Below are 16,282 nucleotides of genomic sequence, written 5' to 3' on the forward strand. Positions count from 1 at the left end.
TTTTATACCGGGGAGTGAAGAGAGAACTCTGCATCTGAACATTAGAAATTTACTTATCTTATGATGTTTGGTGGGTTGATTTTTGTTTATTTGAGGGACAGAGGGGGTAACATAATTATAAAAGAAGAGGTAGGTGAAATTTACCAAAGTATTTGCAGAAAAGCACACTGATACAAGACTGACTGTTTAGGAGACAGAAGGAAGAAGTTAAAGGAACATGCCTTACAAGCTTTCTTACGATAGCGACACTTCTTGAGTCATTGAGGTAGATTGCTGACTATATGTTGCAGGGGATGCTCAGCCAACAAAAAAAGCATCTTGGTTGTAAGAATCTTTCATTGCATTATAGGCTGAAGATTTCACCTTGGCAAATACTTCTGCCAAACAGCCTCAGTTAATAGAATTCAAACTAATATGTGAAGCACTATATGGGAAAAGAAATAATATGTATAAGGCACAAATAGCTAGGTATATCAAATTACTTATTTGGCACTGTAACTACTTATCTACACAGCAAGTGACTAAAATGTGGAATTTGCTGCCACAGGATATAGAGATGACCACAGGAGTAAACAGCTTTAAAAGGGGATTAAATACAATCTATCTAAATTCCTAGGCAGATCAGACATATTTTACACATCCCTCTTCCTTGCAAACCATTCAAATTAGACTTCGACCAAAGTGGCTAATTTTTGTGCTAAGGTTTTATTTGGAAGGAAGTAAAAAACTCAGTCCACCAACACCTAGCAAGTATAGCGACATTTTACACTTTAAAACCTTTGATGTTTAGACTTAAATGTATACTAGATGCTGAATCTGTGATTATAATGTTTAATGATCTCTGCATCATAAATGTATACATGATAGATTCGGACTTGGCACCAAACCTCTAAATCCCAGTGTAAGGAGGCAATATATGGGAAAGGCCTCAGCCTGCAGAGGAACTGGTTGGCCACTGTGTGAGGCAGGATCCTGAACTAGATGGACCGCTTGTCTGATCCAACAGGGCTCTTACGTTCATAGCTGCTAGTCATAATTTTATAGTCTAAGCACATAGGGCGCATGAGTAATAGAAAAAGGAAGAAAATGGGAAATAAGGCACTGAGCTGCAAAGAGTGGGATGGAGATTGGGGAAAGAGGTTAGTAAATGCGTACATTCTGTTTAAGGAGTCACTTGGAAGATAATTTATATATGACATGGTATAGTTAATCAGGATTCAGAAACATAACAGTATAAAATAAAAGTAAATATTAATATAAAAAAGCCAAGAAGGGGAAGAGTATAAGAATGCAGGCTTGCCCAGAGTAATCTTTCTAAGCCAGTTCTCAGTCTAGAAGTTAAAAGAAGCCTGATTAAATTCCTTCAATGGATGTAGAAGTACAAAGATCTTTTTAGGATTTCACTGTCAGTTGACTGAAAAGTATGCACAAGACATGAAGACATGACCAGACAGAAGAATGAATCAACAAAAAGGCAAGGTGAGAAAGATAGGGTAGAAACACTGCTGCAATCGTACACCCGTGAAAGCAAGGACAACTAGAGTAGGCTTTCTCAACCAGGGTTTCAAGAATTTGTTAAACATTTATTGGGTGATATGATTATATATGGTCATATTGACCCCCTCCCCTCCCCAATGGCCAATGATGGCCCTGGATGGGAAGAGGAGGGCTCCAGGTGGATATGTATATAGCTATGCCTTGCAACCATATTATGCATGATCATGCCATTTCTGGGGTTTCTCATAGCCTGAAGAATGTTCTTGGGGTTTCTTAATGGAAAACAAATTGAGAAATGCTGAACTTGAGTGATAGCTATTGCAAGACATGGGGCAAAGCATCTGTTGGACATTCCTCGACAGGACTCATTCCTCCACAGTAGATCAAGACATAAAACAGCATGTTGGGCCATGGAACTCTAAACCAAGCTCAGTGTAGAAGACAGCCTTCTGTTTTATAGTACTAGAAACTGGATACCCAGTGGAGTTGATTGGGAAATACATTTTTGACTTTACTAGTTAATTGTGGAATTAACTGTTACAGGATGTTGTGATGGTCACTAGGATTCATGGATTTAATGGGATTTGACAGATTAATGGTGGACAGGCCCATTGATGGTTATTCAACATAGTTGAAAGGAGCCTACATAGTCAGAGGCACTAAAACTTTAAATGCCAGTGCTTAGAAGGGAATAGCAGAAAAGCCTTGGTCTCTATGTCCTGTTTTCTGCCTCTCCTCCCTGGACAACTGGTTGGCCACTAGACCAGATGGATCATTGGTTTGATCCAGCAGGTCTGTTATGTTCTTAAGTTATTTATTGAGGCAGATAGGAATGTATACATCATAAGGGTTTCCCAGATGGCTGAGAGTTAATTTATTATATATATATTTAAAATTTGTTAAATATTTGTTGGATGACCTCCCCCCCCAACCCCCCCCAGCCTAGCTCAGGTCTTGCAAACTGAAGGCCACAGTTTCCTGTATGCAGTCATTCCATCTCATGTTGGGAAAAGATAACGCTCTTTTATTGCTGACTTCAACTTTTCGTAGCGTTACTGGCTTTTCCAGAGAGTCGTGTGACCCAAGATTGATAGTCTCAGTTTAGTTATTTTAGCTTGCAAGGCGACATTGCGAGAACCATTGTGGAAATTGATTTGAAATTTGGTTTGCTGTACTTTCAGCAGAAACCACCAGACATATCTGTACAGGTTGCTGTGCTGTAGTGGTTAAAAGTTAGTTATCTGGCTGCAAAAAACTAAAGGATCTGCAGTCCGCCACATATTTAACTCCAGGCTTTCGGAATACATTCCGGTTATGTTGGGGCTTGTGGCTCGCTGAAGAATTTGCTTCAGTTTAATGTAGCCGCAGTTATAAATGAGTAAAACTTGACAAACAGCTGTTGTTACCTATCTCTGTTATTCTAAAGGCAAAGGTAAAGGTATCCCCTGTGCAAGCACCAGGTCATGTCTGACCCTTGGGGTGACGCCCTCTAGCGTTTTCATGGCAGACTCAATACGGGGTGGTTTGCCAGTGCCTTCCCCAGTCATTACCATTTACCCCCCAGCAAGCTGGGTACTCATTTTACTGACCTCGGAAGGATGGAAGGCTGAGTCAACCTTGAGCCGGCTGCTGGGATTGAACTCCCGGCCTCATGGGCAGAGTTTTCAGACTGCATGTCTGCTGCCTTACCACTCTGCGCCACAAGAGGCTTGGTATTGTTATTCTACAATTGTTATTCTACAATCTGGTTATTTTGTATGTTATCCCTACTAGTTTTTGTCTATGGAAAACAACTCTGCCATGAGTTACTTGTAAATGTTATTATATTAACATACCAAAAAAGGTGAAGGAAAGCCATTCTACAGCTGGAAATTATATATGTACCTATGTAGCTTGCATATTCAATTTATAAATCACTTGATTCAATAGTCTAAGCATGCTATTGCTATATTCTTATTGACATGACAGCTTTGTTCAATTTTACAAATTCATAAAATTCAAATACCTTTCTTAGCTTCAGGTATTTTGATGTACTTTCACTATATATGCTAAGAGCTTCACGTGTACAAGTCTTACATGGAAGGACTTATGCAGGTAGAATTATTGCTATAAAATCAAAAGAAACCTTTATTAAACAGAAATATCAGAATATGAAGCTATTGTTTCTCGATCATCTAGGTCTGTACACTTCTGAAGTGTTTCTGAAGCTTTCATCTAATCCTTCCCAAAGTATTCTGCGCTCTTAAATTACACCATGTCAAAACTGCAGTTTTGGCATCCTCAAGGGATTGAAACCTTGTTCATTTTAAATGTTCTTTGAGTTCGAGGAAGAAAAAGCAGTCTGAAGGGGCAGGATCAGGGCTGTTGGGTGGATGGGGTAAGGATTCCCAATGAAGTTCTTGTATTACCACCCACTACCCTTAAACAATGAACAGGTATATTGTTATAGTAGGGGGGGAAATTCCTTGCCCCAAATTTCCTGGCCTTTTTCCTCACCAATAAAGTTATCTAGTCTTTTTTCAAAGTACCCTAACGAGATTAATACACGTTACTGAGAGAAATTGTCCTCATCCACTAATTGCACAGCCTGTTTAAGCCTGTTTTGTTTGGAATAAACATGTGCACATACAAACTGGAACCCTAGTAGCAATCCTTTCTGACTTACCCTCATACAAGAGATTCATGCTCATTCAAATATGCAAATATTTACGAATGTAACTAAAAGACTGCCTAGTAATAGAGAATCTAGGGATTCTGACAAAAGGGGGCTCTAACCATCTCCCCCTCCTATCAGCCTGCTTGTTAGCTGTAGGAGCTTTCTTACCCAGACCCCTAGCACCCGCTTAGATTATAAACGTCACCTCGCAAGAACTAGTTCAGGGGTAGTCAAGCTGCGGCCCTCCAGATGTCCATGGACTACAATTTCCATGAGCCATGGAAATTGTAGTCCATGGACATCTGGAGGGCCGCAGCTTGACTACCCCTGAACTAGGGGAAGGGATGCGACCCTTGGCAGAACTTTGGTAACTACATTTCCCAGCGTCCCCATCTTGGCTTCCCTCTCCAAAGCTGGGGGGGGGGGTGTTGCAAGGTAGGGGGAGCCTGGCTTAGCTCGGGCTCCCGGGCCGTGCATGTGGATGAGGCGAAGGGGCGGAGCTTGTCTTCCCTGAGCCAGAGCAAAGCGCCCAGCGCAGTGCTCGCTCTGGAAGCGGAGGGGAGGCAGCCGAGCACAATGCAGCACTGAGGCGGCGGCGGCGGCGGCGGCGGCGATCATGATGCGTGACTGCCGCTAGGAGAGGCAAGAGCCGGAGCGCCTTCCTCGCCACCATGCAAGGCTGCCTGTGAGGCTCGCTCTTCGCGGGCTGCAGAGCGGAGCCTCGCCTCGCCGGAGCCAGCCATGCATCCCGGGGCTCCTCTGCTCTCCTTGATGCTGTGTGCCTTCGGGACGCTCTCCGGAGCCCGCGCCAGGCATGCAGGTAAGACCTCCTCACCTGGCCTGGGGATTGCAGCATGCGGCGCGGAGGACGGGGTGGCGAAAGGGATCCATGATGCGTGGGTGACCCTCGCTTCGCATTCCAGTCCGCGGCGCGCTCAGGGGAGCCAGCAAGAGCGAGCCGCTTTCCGCGCCCCTGCGGGGTTTCTTAAACATTGTTGTTATTATCGCTATTGTGCTGATGAGCCAAGGAAACGGCTGGTGTTTTTGCAAAGCCGGAGCCCAGGCGAGCCCCCGCCGCGCGCTTTCCTACCCCGGCTAAGATGGAGCTCTCTCCTCCCGAGGCCCCGCTTGCTGCCTCTGCCTGCCTGCCCGCCTCCCTCCCCCCCCTCTGGCCGGCGCCGGGGCTTCGGGCGGCCGGGGGGGGGAATCCGACCCCCCCCACACACACACCGCCCTTCCCTCCCTCCCGCCTGGCGGGCTCGTGACTCTGCCCTTCTCTCCCGAGGAGACGCCTTGTGGACGGCGATGGAGCGCCGGGACGAGGAGCGCTTCGTGGGGCGGCAGAACACCGTCCCTTTCCGCCTCATCTCCAGCGCGGCCCAAGGCAACGCCACGAGCCACGAGCCGCTCGACACCCGCGTCGGCAGCACCTGGGACGGGAAGCAGGTAAGCGGCACCAGGTGAGAGCCGCGCCGGTCGGCCGGCCGGCCGGCCGGCCGGCCGGGAAGGGAAACAGGGCGAGGCGGGCCCGGAGAGGCTGGCTCTTGCCGGGGTTGCCGTTGCCCCGGAGACGCGCGCTTGGAGGGAGAGGCGGCGGCGCCTTCCCAGGCGCTCCTCCGGCCCTGATGCTCCGTGCATAGAAATGAGGGGAGGCAGGGAGGGAGGGGCTCGGGCGAGACCCGGCAGAGACACCCCCCCCCCCCCGCGGCTGAGGGGGCTCCTGAAATCTGGCCGGCTGGGCTTTTTGGCGGCGCGGGGAGGGTGGGGGTTGTCCGTCAGGTGACGCTCCAGACAAACGTAAGCACCAGCGTAGGAAGCCTCCCCCAACCCCCGCAGGCTGGGGCTTGTCAGCACTGCCACCCGCCAAGCAAAGGGAACAGCCACACACCAGAAGCTGTTGCTGGTCCCAAAGCTAACCTGGGTGGGGAAGATGAGCCTGAAGTGACTTCCTGGCAAAGGCATCCTTAATGCTAAGGGACATTTAGTGTATGGGCGACGTGTTTTCTCTCTCCCTTCTCAAACTTTCTGGGGAGTGGTCGCTTGAAAAATCTCCCGAAACCTCCCCCTCGGTATCAAAAGTAAAAAAGAGCTCACAAAAACGTTTCTCACCACCAAACTGTCTTATTTAGCTGCGGCACAGTTATCAGGCTAGTGATATAATACACAACATAATACGCATATTGTGAAATAGCGTAGAAAGCAAGGGGCCCAGTCTGTCCATTTTGTTCTTCAATATTTCAAAACTCTTTAACAGACTGGGCCCCTTGCTTTCTACACTAAAAGAGCTATTATATTAACTCTTTCATTTATTATTTATTTAGATCTCTATACCGCTTCCATACGGTTCTGGGCAGTTTACATTAAACGTTGTAGGAATGGTTACATAGAATATTATAACAATGCAATAAATAACAATCATGACATGACAACCAGAACAGTATTTTAACAGAACAATAACAATGACAATCCCTGGGCAGGCCAGATTGTTCAGTAATGGAAGGGCGTCTGAGGGGAGGGGGGGACCAGCAGATGTTTTGAGTCAGTTGGCCTCTTGCAAATGCCTAGTAAAGGAGCTCCCTTTTGCAGGCCCTGTGGAATTGTGGAAGTTCGGGCAGGGTTCTGAAATCTGTAGCTCTGATCCATATGACTAAAGCAGTATGTGAACAGCTTGTACAGATAGTGCTTCCTTTGGGAGTGCTCTCTGAAGCAGGTTCCCCTGCCAAAAAGGCAGGCTGGTCTACATGCAGAAGGTTCCATGTTCGGTTTTTGGTATCTCCAGTAGCAAGTATTAGGAAAGATTGTCTGAGATGCAGGGAGCAACTGCCAGTCTGAGTAGACAATAGTGAACTTGGTGGCTGAAATGAAATGAAAAATTAAGCTTCCAGCATTTTGTCTTTTTATTATTATTTTGCTGCCGAGTCACGGGTGACTTATGGTAACTCCGTGCGATTTTCAAGGCAAGAGTCAAAGAGCTGCTTTGTCATTGCCTGTTTCTGTGTAGCAACTCTAGATCCCCTTGATGGTCTCCCATCCAACTACTAATGAGAGCTGACCCTACTTAACTTCCAGCCTCTGACAATATCAGGCTAGCCTGGGCTACCCAGCTTAGTGTGACATTCTTTATAGTCATACTTGAATCATTAGGAGCTCACATCCACGCATGGCATATTCTGTTGGCCTGCTTCACTAAACGTGCTTACTTAACGGAGTTCTTAAATTCATCTGGCTCCTTGCAAGTTTCACAGGATTGCAACTATAGTTTTTTTTCCCTAAAGCAACCCAAATGCCACCAGTTTGTTCTGTGCCCAACAGGGCTTGGGAGTTAGCTGGGATCATCCATAGTCAGTACTTGCATGGGAGATCACCCAGGAAGATGGGGGTTGCTGATGCAAACCAAGATTGATAATCTATTCCTGGATTTGCATGGTATACACTATGGTTGGGGTCTCCATAAGTCAGTTGTGACGTGATGGCATCTTGTTCCTTGTTGCTGTAATGTTTCTTTCAAGGTGACTTATACAAAACATGATCAATAGTATACTTCTGAAAAGAATCAATATATGCTTTCTTATTTGGGCTTTTTCCTATGCTCTGATTTAAATCTCTCAAGATATTTTTCTTTGCGCCATCTGTAGTATGGTGAATTAGCTGTTGCCCTGTTTCACTTATAATCTGGTACAGCAAGATGCCAACTTTTTGGTAACTGATGTGAAGAATGTGCCTTGATCAAAGGTTATGAGCCCATCTCTGTTTTCAAGGTCATCCGAAGATCCAGTTCTTGAAGTCCTAATACATTGTTGTCAGGTGCCTTAAACATGCTCAAGATTGTTCTTTATGAACTGGAACCTGAGCCACCTCTTCTTCTAAACCATATTTGCCTTTGGAAAAGCAAAGTTGTATTATTTACCAAGTTGATTGTGATTGAAAGTAGTTCATTATATTTTGCAAAGTCATGCATTTATGTAATATCAGCACATTGATGCTACAGAGGGCACATGCATTTTCTTAACTCAGAGGTGTATCTGATACCAAGTTTTGAAAAGTTGAGGAAAACCACTGTTGCTTTAGCTGCTCTTAAGAAAAAGTCTGTGCATCTTAAATTAAGCCTTTTATGTTTACCTGAAAGGAAGACAACCCTGAACTTAAGATGATCCCATTGGGAAAAAAAAGATTTTGTGGTACTATGCATAACATATATCTGAGTATAAGAAAAATTCTCCTTTTGATTGACAGCACAGTATGGGGGGGGGCTACTTATCCTTTTGGGAAAATATAGTATTTCTTTTGATGAAAATAGGAAAGTATGAATATAAACGCTGTGGTTTTGAATTTTTTTCATGTGCATTTCTTTTTTAAATCTAGTTTTATCCATTGCTAGACTGATCTTGATTCTTTTTTCCAATTTTTGGCATTTTGCATCACTTTTATTCCTTCTGTGTTATACACTGTTTACACACAAAATTAATGGAGAAAATAACTGAAATCTGTGTTAGTTTTCATGGAAAAAATTGTAGCATCATACCACATGTTATTCCCAGGGGTCCATCTGACCATTGGTATTAGCTTTTCTGAGATTTAGGAGATTACAGTAGGGTGAGGAAGATGTCAAAATTATTCTACTTGTTTCATTCACAGTCGTGTAGGACATAAATAGTGTCCGTTCATTGGATGGAAGATAATTGTTGAAGTTGTTGACTATAGTGTCATACATATTGAGAACTGGATACTTTGCAGGGCTTCCTTAACCAGGGGATGTAACATAAGAGGATAGAAATGCATCTCTGAATTCAGAGGATGAGGTAGATTTATTGAGCCATTAGCAATTTCAGAATTTTGATGAAGAGTTGTGTGCTCCACTACAAAATGTCTACAGTATATAGAGTTGCAAATTCCCCAAGAAAATACCTGGAGATTTTGGAGACTTTTAGTGAACTCCAGGCCCCACCTGTAGGTTGGCAACAATGTGTATTGATGGGGCCATGCCCTTGGTTGTTTGATCTGGAGAAGAGAAGTTGTTTATTTTGGGGCTGTTTACTAAACTATGGGGTAGTCCAGGCTTTTTCAACCAGGGTTTCGTAAAACCCTGGAATTTCTTGATGGCCAGGTAAGGGTGTCCCGTATGGGTGGGAGTTAATTAATTTTTTTAACATATGTATATTAAAATCTGTTCAACACTTATCGGGATGTGACCATATATGGTCATGTCAGTTCACCCACCCCTCCCAAAATGGCCAGTGGTGGGCTAGAGGGGGGGGGAAGGGGATGGGTCTCAGGGTGATGTGTACACAGCTATGCTTCTCAACCATATACTGCACGATAATGCCTCTTCTGGGGTTTCTCGAAGCCTGAAGAATATTTCAGGTGTTTCTCAATGGTAAGGAAGTTCAGAAAGGCTGGGGTAGTGTACACTTCTGCAACAAAATTAGTATTCTACTGAAAAGGCTTTTATTTTTTATTTATTTTTATATTTTTTATATTTGTTGGGAAGAATTTTCAGTTTTGTTTGTCTACCTTTCCCCCTTGGTAATAGACAGTTTATGATAACATCAGTACCAGCTTTCTGTACCACAATATAGTTCATCTTTTTTGCAGTGGTAAAGATAATTTTGTTTTCTGATGAAAGCAACTCCCAGTTACTTTTTCAAATTTGCCTGGCCCCCATTTGGATTCTAGTAGTGCATCTGGGAAATAATAATGTATATTCCCAGGAATAGCATACGTTGCATTCCTATTTTAAATGTTTCTCATGGAATACAGGTTCCACATAGTCTTTATATTTGGATTTAATGTTCTTTCATGTGTTTTCCTTCCATAAAATACTGCAGTTGCAACTTCTTCATGTTTACTGCATGTTGTATTACGAGTTTTTCTCAGGGTGTTCTTATAATGTTTTGTAAGTGCAGTTGATAGTCCCAAATTGTAATTCACTAATGTTCTTCCCCTCCCACCACCAAGGAGTCGATTCTGGCTGCTAAGATGTGTATGTCAGTGCATGCAGGAAAGAGGCAGAGGAAGAGAGGGGTCTAATTGCTCTCTTTTGTCCCTCTCAGCGTTCTGGAAAGTAATTGATGACTCCAAAAGAAATGCAGACCTAAGTTTGCAATAAATCTATCAAGCAGTTTAGGGCAAAACAAAAGATCAGTCTGGGCCAAAATGACCCCAGTCCAGAAAACTGTCCATTTAGTCTGCTGGCAGGACATGTTCCTCCTTCTCCCAGATAAAATACCTTAGCTGCTTTAAACAAATCTACTAGCCCCAGTGAATGGTTTACAGTAACAGTGCCTTTGTAATTGTGTTAGAATTCTGTAAACCACAGTTTTAATAGTAAAGGGTAATCTAGAAGCTAGTGGGGTAGATTTCTCTTAAACCCCAGCTGAAGTGTGGCTTCACTAGATGATCTTGGACAGGGCTTGTTTTAAAAAAAACACACACACATGCCCACACACACACACACAAATAGCAGTAGTTTTGAAATGATAACTTAGTATATCAACAAATGCTGTTATATTTATATGTTTGAAAAATACAGAAGTTGTATATCCACTGTAGGCTTTCTGGTCCATCCGTCTGTCCATCCATCATCTACCTACCCACCCACCCCAGGATAGATTACGTTTCATGGTATATGTAGAATCCATGTAAAAGTTTAATATTTTCATTAAAATTCTGTACAATAAAATAATCAATTTACTGAGTACTTTTGAGTACAAAATATTGAGTACTTAAATCGAGTAGCATTTTCTCTATGAGGACAGGAGGGGTCAAATATCCACTGGCACCACGTTGGGGATCCGTTTGAAAAGATAATGACCTTTCCCCTTAAACTTTCTCAGTGTGTTTGCAGGACGTGTTTCTCTGAAGTTTGTGGGTTTTTGTTTTGTTGTATTTGGGATGCTTAATTATGTTGCTGCTGTTGCACTTTTAAAAGATTATAACTAGTGTCTTACATGGAGATGGAAAGGAGAGAGATTAGCAAAACAGAACAGAAATGTTTTAAGAATGTATTCCTTGCTGTAAACCACACTCTAGTATGTATTTACTGATGAAAGTGGGGGATAGAGATACGAGCTTAGCAGCCTTGTTGTTGTTGTTGTTGTTGTTGTTATTAAATTTATCCCCTGCCACTTCTGGAGCCGGCTCGTGGTGGGTTACAGATATCCGATAAAAACCCATTAAAACCCCTATTAAAAGGTAAAGGTATCCCCTGTGCCAGTACCGAGTCATGTCTGATTCTTGGGGTGATGCCCTCCAGCGTTTTCATGGCAGACTCAATACGGGATGGTTTGCCAGTGCCTTCCCCAGTCAAAACCCCTATTAGGACACAAAAACCCAAAACATAAAATCACAATAGAAAAGAGAACATGGCAGAATATTACCCCACCAAACCCTACCTCTAAAGGGGGGAGGAAGGAGGGTTAAGATGACTAGTTCTAGGAGATTTCCAGTTTCCAGTTTTTAGCACTCTCTTGGCTGGTTGGGAGACAACAGAAATATTTTATTTACTTATTTACCAGAATAAAATCAGACAATAATAACAACAACAACAATAATAAAGCCAGCGTGATATAGTGTTTATAGGATCAAACACTATAGGATCAGACTGGGATCTGGGACTCTCGGCTCTGCCGTGGAAGCTTGGGCAATTCCCACACTCTCAGCCTAATCTACCTCAGAGGGTTGTTGTGGGGATATAATGGAGGCGTGAAAAATGATACAGATTGCCTTTTGTCCCCATTGAGAGGGGGGAAGGTAGGGTGTAAATGAAGTAAACAAATAAAATGTTTACACTTAAAGGCAGCAGGTTAAGGACAAATTTTGCATAAGATCTGGGCCCCTTTGTAGTGTGATGTTTCCTGTGTTGATGTCCATGATATGCGAGGGAGCGGTAACCTTCCGGCTCATAAAGTATTTATAGTGTTGTGTCCTCGATTCCCGCCTCCCATATGGAACAGTCATATTGCCTGCAACAGAACGTTCGGGCATAATTTGAATCTCATTATTGGGAATCGATATTCAGATGTGGAATATGAATACTGCTCCCATATGCATAGAGCTGCCCTTGTGAAGGGGAAAAATGATGCCAAAAGATTTGTGTGCACCTCAGCATGTAGCAGAAGGGCAGTGCCGTTTCAGAGAGAAATGCCCTTTGATGACTGTGGTGCTGGGAAGCCATCCTTGGGGCAGCAGTGCTGAGCCTTCTTTCCACAAGCCCCCCCTCACCCTTATAAACCTCTGTGTTTGGCTCGATGCAAAGAAAACCATTCCCTCTTCAGGAATTTCCCAAGATGGATCAGGCAACCCTGATACAAAAATTACCAAATATGAAGTTAGTAAACTTGAATTTTGTTCTGTCGCTTCAGACCAACATGGCTACCCACCTGAACAAATATTACTGTGCAGCTGCTGCTAGGCAAAGGAACAGGAGAGGCTTTTGATACCCTGCACAGAATGCCTTAAGATTGCCTCTTGTAGGGCTACCTTCTCCAGGTTAGGAAATTCCTGCATATTTGGGGGTTGAGTCTGAAGAGGCTGGAGTTTGGGGAGGACAGGCGCCTCAGCTGGATATCATGCCACTGTCAGAAGCATCCACTTTCTCCAGGAGGCCAGAGCTCTGCCATCTGGAGATCAGTTGTAATTCCAGGAGATCTCCAGGCTCCACCTGGAAGTTGGCATACTGAAGCTACTGGTCTATTCAGAACAGGTCACAGATGAATGGTGAAGCAGCTAACTACTATAGAGTTATAAAGTTATAAAGGTGCAAATGTATATAAGGTTGCCTGGCTGGAGGAGATTGAAAGTTCACCTGATGCGCCACCTTGTTTCCAAGACAGTTAGATACTTCCAGGAAGCCCATAAGAAGGCTTACAGGAATTCTTCTCTGATGGCCCCTCCACAAAGTGTTATTGCTTCTAGAAGTCCTATTGATTTTTCATTGCTAATAGCTGTAGACCTACCATCCCTTTATTAGGCCAGTTCTGTAGTAATGTCACCAAAGAAGGAGTCACCACCACATGTTGTGGTAGCAAGCTCAGTGAAATAATCTGGTGTTTGTCTGAAAGGCTTTCTTTGGTCTGTCAGGAATCAACTGTCAGAGCAGAAGATGAGGCCTACTACATCAGCTACTTTCTTACTTGTACTCTGTGCTGGCACATACCACCTTATTTTCACCCTTCAGTTATGTGATAGATGGATGGATAGATGGATAGATGGATTTTCACCCTTCAAGTACATATTTATAGCATTGTAGCCCTAGATATATCATTGCAATCAATTGTTTTGTGAGGTGGGGTAGGGCAGAGATGTCACATGGATAATAAGAGATACTGTGTTGGACTCCGAAGTAACCTCTAGGTTCGATAAGAGACACTCTTTTTCTTATGGGAAGAGGACAATGTTTTTGACCTGTTGTTTTTGCTGACTGCCTGCACATAAATTGTATTTCCACTGTGCCAGACACAACTTATGAATAGAACAAACGCAATGAAAATGATAATGCAATGACTCACGTTTGCTCAAAAGTAAGGAAAAATGCCATTTAGGGTAGGAGCCTCTTCATCTGTTGTGGCCTTCTTAGTGGTCCTGCTGAGAATTGGACAGTCATACATCTTGCAGTTAAGATAAGGTGACCAGATTGTCCCAGTTTTGGAGGGACCTGGCAAACTAGGGGTACCTGGCAAATTGTACTTATGTTGAAATTAAAATATATATATTACAATACCAATACAATACCATTGTTGCGTTCTATGAAACTTTTTGTTGCTCCATATAGACCAAATTTTTAATCAAGATCCCCCCCCCCCTGGTCAATGGTAAAGTCTGGTTACGTTAACTTAAGATCTCAGATAGGAACTTCCACCCAGAAGAATACCTATGAATGAAGTCCATGAGGGGAACTTGTGGGTCTGAATCAATCCAGAGATGGTAAAGCTGTGTCAGGCCTTGCATCGTTTCAGACTGGATCATTTCTTTCTGACATCTGTGTTTCTGTAAGAAGGGAGACTTTGGAGGCATGTTCAATTACGTGAGTCTCTGAATTAGTACAGGGCGTATGAAGGTTTATCAAGGCAGTGAGAGCTAAGAGTTGGTCTGCTGGGGAGCTCCCCGTCAAGACTGCAGCTGAAGTAGCAGGAGACAGAATTTTAGATTGTTGAATGGATTGGATGATGTCAGGCTTTTCAGCTCTTTCAGCAGGACAACCAATTTAAGTTTTCCTTGGAGGAAAAGAATGCTTGAAACAGTAAAGCTTCGGCTTTCCTTTTTCATCCTGCTCAGCCTTTTAAGCACTTACAACAAATATTTGTAGGGAAATAACACTTAACTGTGAATAATAGTATGTGCCTTGGGGGTTTGATAATTTTCTTCTTTTGTTCCACGCAATGCCATTTTGTAATTGTTTCCGCACAGTGTGTTAAACTGAGTAACTATAAAGTCACACCCAGCTGCATCTTCTCTAAGGCTTGCGTTACAGCACTCCCTGGCTTGTAGAAACACTTGAGCATCAGGGAAAATTTAAACACAAAGAAGAGGAATCTCATGACAGATTTTCGTGTTTTTCTTCCCTCTTCTGTTTATTTATAAATTTGATTCGTAGGCTGCCCATCTCACAGTGAGCTTAGGACAGCCAACCAAACAATCAATAATAAATAGTAATATACAATTGCTAAAATTAAATATTTTAAATATTTCTTTAATAAGTTTAGGGAATTCCTCACCCCAGACAAAATTTTGTTCCAGCCACACTACTATAAACTTCATGGTTTGCAAAGCAATGTTCGCAAACTGAAAAACAGCTGTTTGGTTAAAATGGCTCATAGGCATTTAAACAGTTGCTTTCTACTCCTCATGAAAAGCTGTAGAGAGTAGAAAGCAGGGGTTTCCAAACAGCTGTGTGGCAGGGATGGGAGCTCAACTGTTTGGAAACCCGTAAAAAGCTACGGGAAGCAGAAATCAGGGATTTAAGCTTTAAATCTCTCATGAACCAATATAAATTGGTTCAGTTTACAAACCAGCATGAACCAGACATGAACACTGTACTGCAAAAATGTGGTTTGTGCTCATCCTTAACCGTGCCTATTTTCTACTTTCCTTAGCTGCCTTGCCACTTGCTCTTCTTGAATCCCCCGCCCCTGCCTTTTTTGGCATCTTTCCTCACTCTGCATTCCTTACCAACTTGCCTTGGATCAACAAGACTAGGCAACTTTGTTATGGGATCAGATGAGGCATAAAATATGTAATATCAGAAAATCTGTATTAGCAGGATTATAATTTTCAGTGGGAAGGCAGCCCTGTTAAAAGAAGAAACAAATTCATACATGTCTTTTTGTAGCAGTTGGATTTGCGTCCTGGCTTGCTATGATTTAGTTCTGTACCCTCTTTTCAGTTTTAGGACTGTAGCCTAAATCAGCGGTCGGCAACCTTCTGGCTGCCGTGGCCCGCTGCTGCGAAGTAAGGGGAGAGGGCGGCCTGGGGCCCCGCACACGCGCGGCAGCCCCAGTGCAAAAGTGTGTGTTTGCGCCACCGGCCTGCCGGCGGCCACGGCTCCCTCTCCCCGCCCCTCCAGGCTGCCAGCAAATCAGCCGCCGAAGCGGCCGATTAGCTTGCGGCCTGGCAAGCTTCTCTTCCCCCCCTCCTGAAACAAGAAGCTTACCGGGCCACAAGCTAATCGGCTGCTTCGGCGGACGATTTACTCGTGGCCTGGTGAGCTTCTCGCTGCTGGGGGGGGGGAAGAGGGAGCCGCGGCCCGCCGCCTTTGCAGCCCGGGGGTTGGGGACCACTGGCCTAAATCATGTGGAAAAAAACCAAACAAGGCAGGGAGTGCCTTTGAATATGCATACTTTGCTCACCCCTAGTCCACCCATCTGGCATTAATGGCAAGAGTGGAGTCTTCTCACAGTGGAGTCTTCTCAGTAGATTTGAGCCTTGTTGCCTTCCCACTTTGGTAATCGAGCATAATCAAACACTGGACCCAACCTATGCTGCTAGCCATAACTGTTGTTCGATAAAATCATTTTACTTGGAACATGGTTAATCCAAATGCACCTATGTTTTGTTTTTCATAAATCTCCACAAACAGCTGAACATAACTAGAATTTTCATTCCCTTGGGCACAGATGGCCACCTCAGAGAATA

The 16,282-nt window shown here is 43.7% G+C and overlaps 1 protein-coding gene and 1 long non-coding RNA gene across 10 annotated transcripts in view; one reads left to right on the forward strand and one right to left on the reverse strand.

Moving 5' to 3' along the window:
• Nucleotides 1–93: 93 nt before the first annotated feature.
• On the reverse strand, nt 94–5,357 carry LOC143820859 (uncharacterized). The gene is made up of 3 exons (XR_013225565.1): nt 4,989–5,357; nt 3,503–3,603; nt 94–424 (listed from the first exon to the last, which is right to left on the reverse strand). It is a non-coding gene; the product is annotated as an uncharacterized LOC143820859 (long non-coding RNA).
• ADAM22 (ADAM metallopeptidase domain 22) overlaps nt 4,687–16,282 on the forward strand; it is a 115,555-nt gene continuing 103,959 nt past the window's right edge. For 5 of the 9 annotated variants that reach the window (XM_077304176.1, XM_077304179.1, XM_077304180.1 and 2 more), the window contains exons 1-2: nt 4,689–4,973; nt 5,439–5,599. In XM_077304176.1, the coding sequence (XP_077160291.1) occupies nt 4,895–4,973; nt 5,439–5,599 (240 nt within the window). In that variant the 5' untranslated portion in view covers nt 4,689–4,894. Of the gene's footprint in view, nt 4,974–5,438; nt 5,614–16,282 lie in introns of those variants that run through there. The other 4 variants (XM_077304183.1, XM_077304178.1, XM_077304177.1 and 1 more) reach the window with 4 other exon arrangements.

The sequence above is a fragment of the Paroedura picta genome, chromosome 11 (genome assembly GCF_049243985.1).
Source record: "Paroedura picta isolate Pp20150507F chromosome 11, Ppicta_v3.0, whole genome shotgun sequence".
In the NCBI taxonomy this organism is placed as follows: domain Eukaryota; kingdom Metazoa; phylum Chordata; class Lepidosauria; order Squamata; family Gekkonidae; genus Paroedura; species Paroedura picta.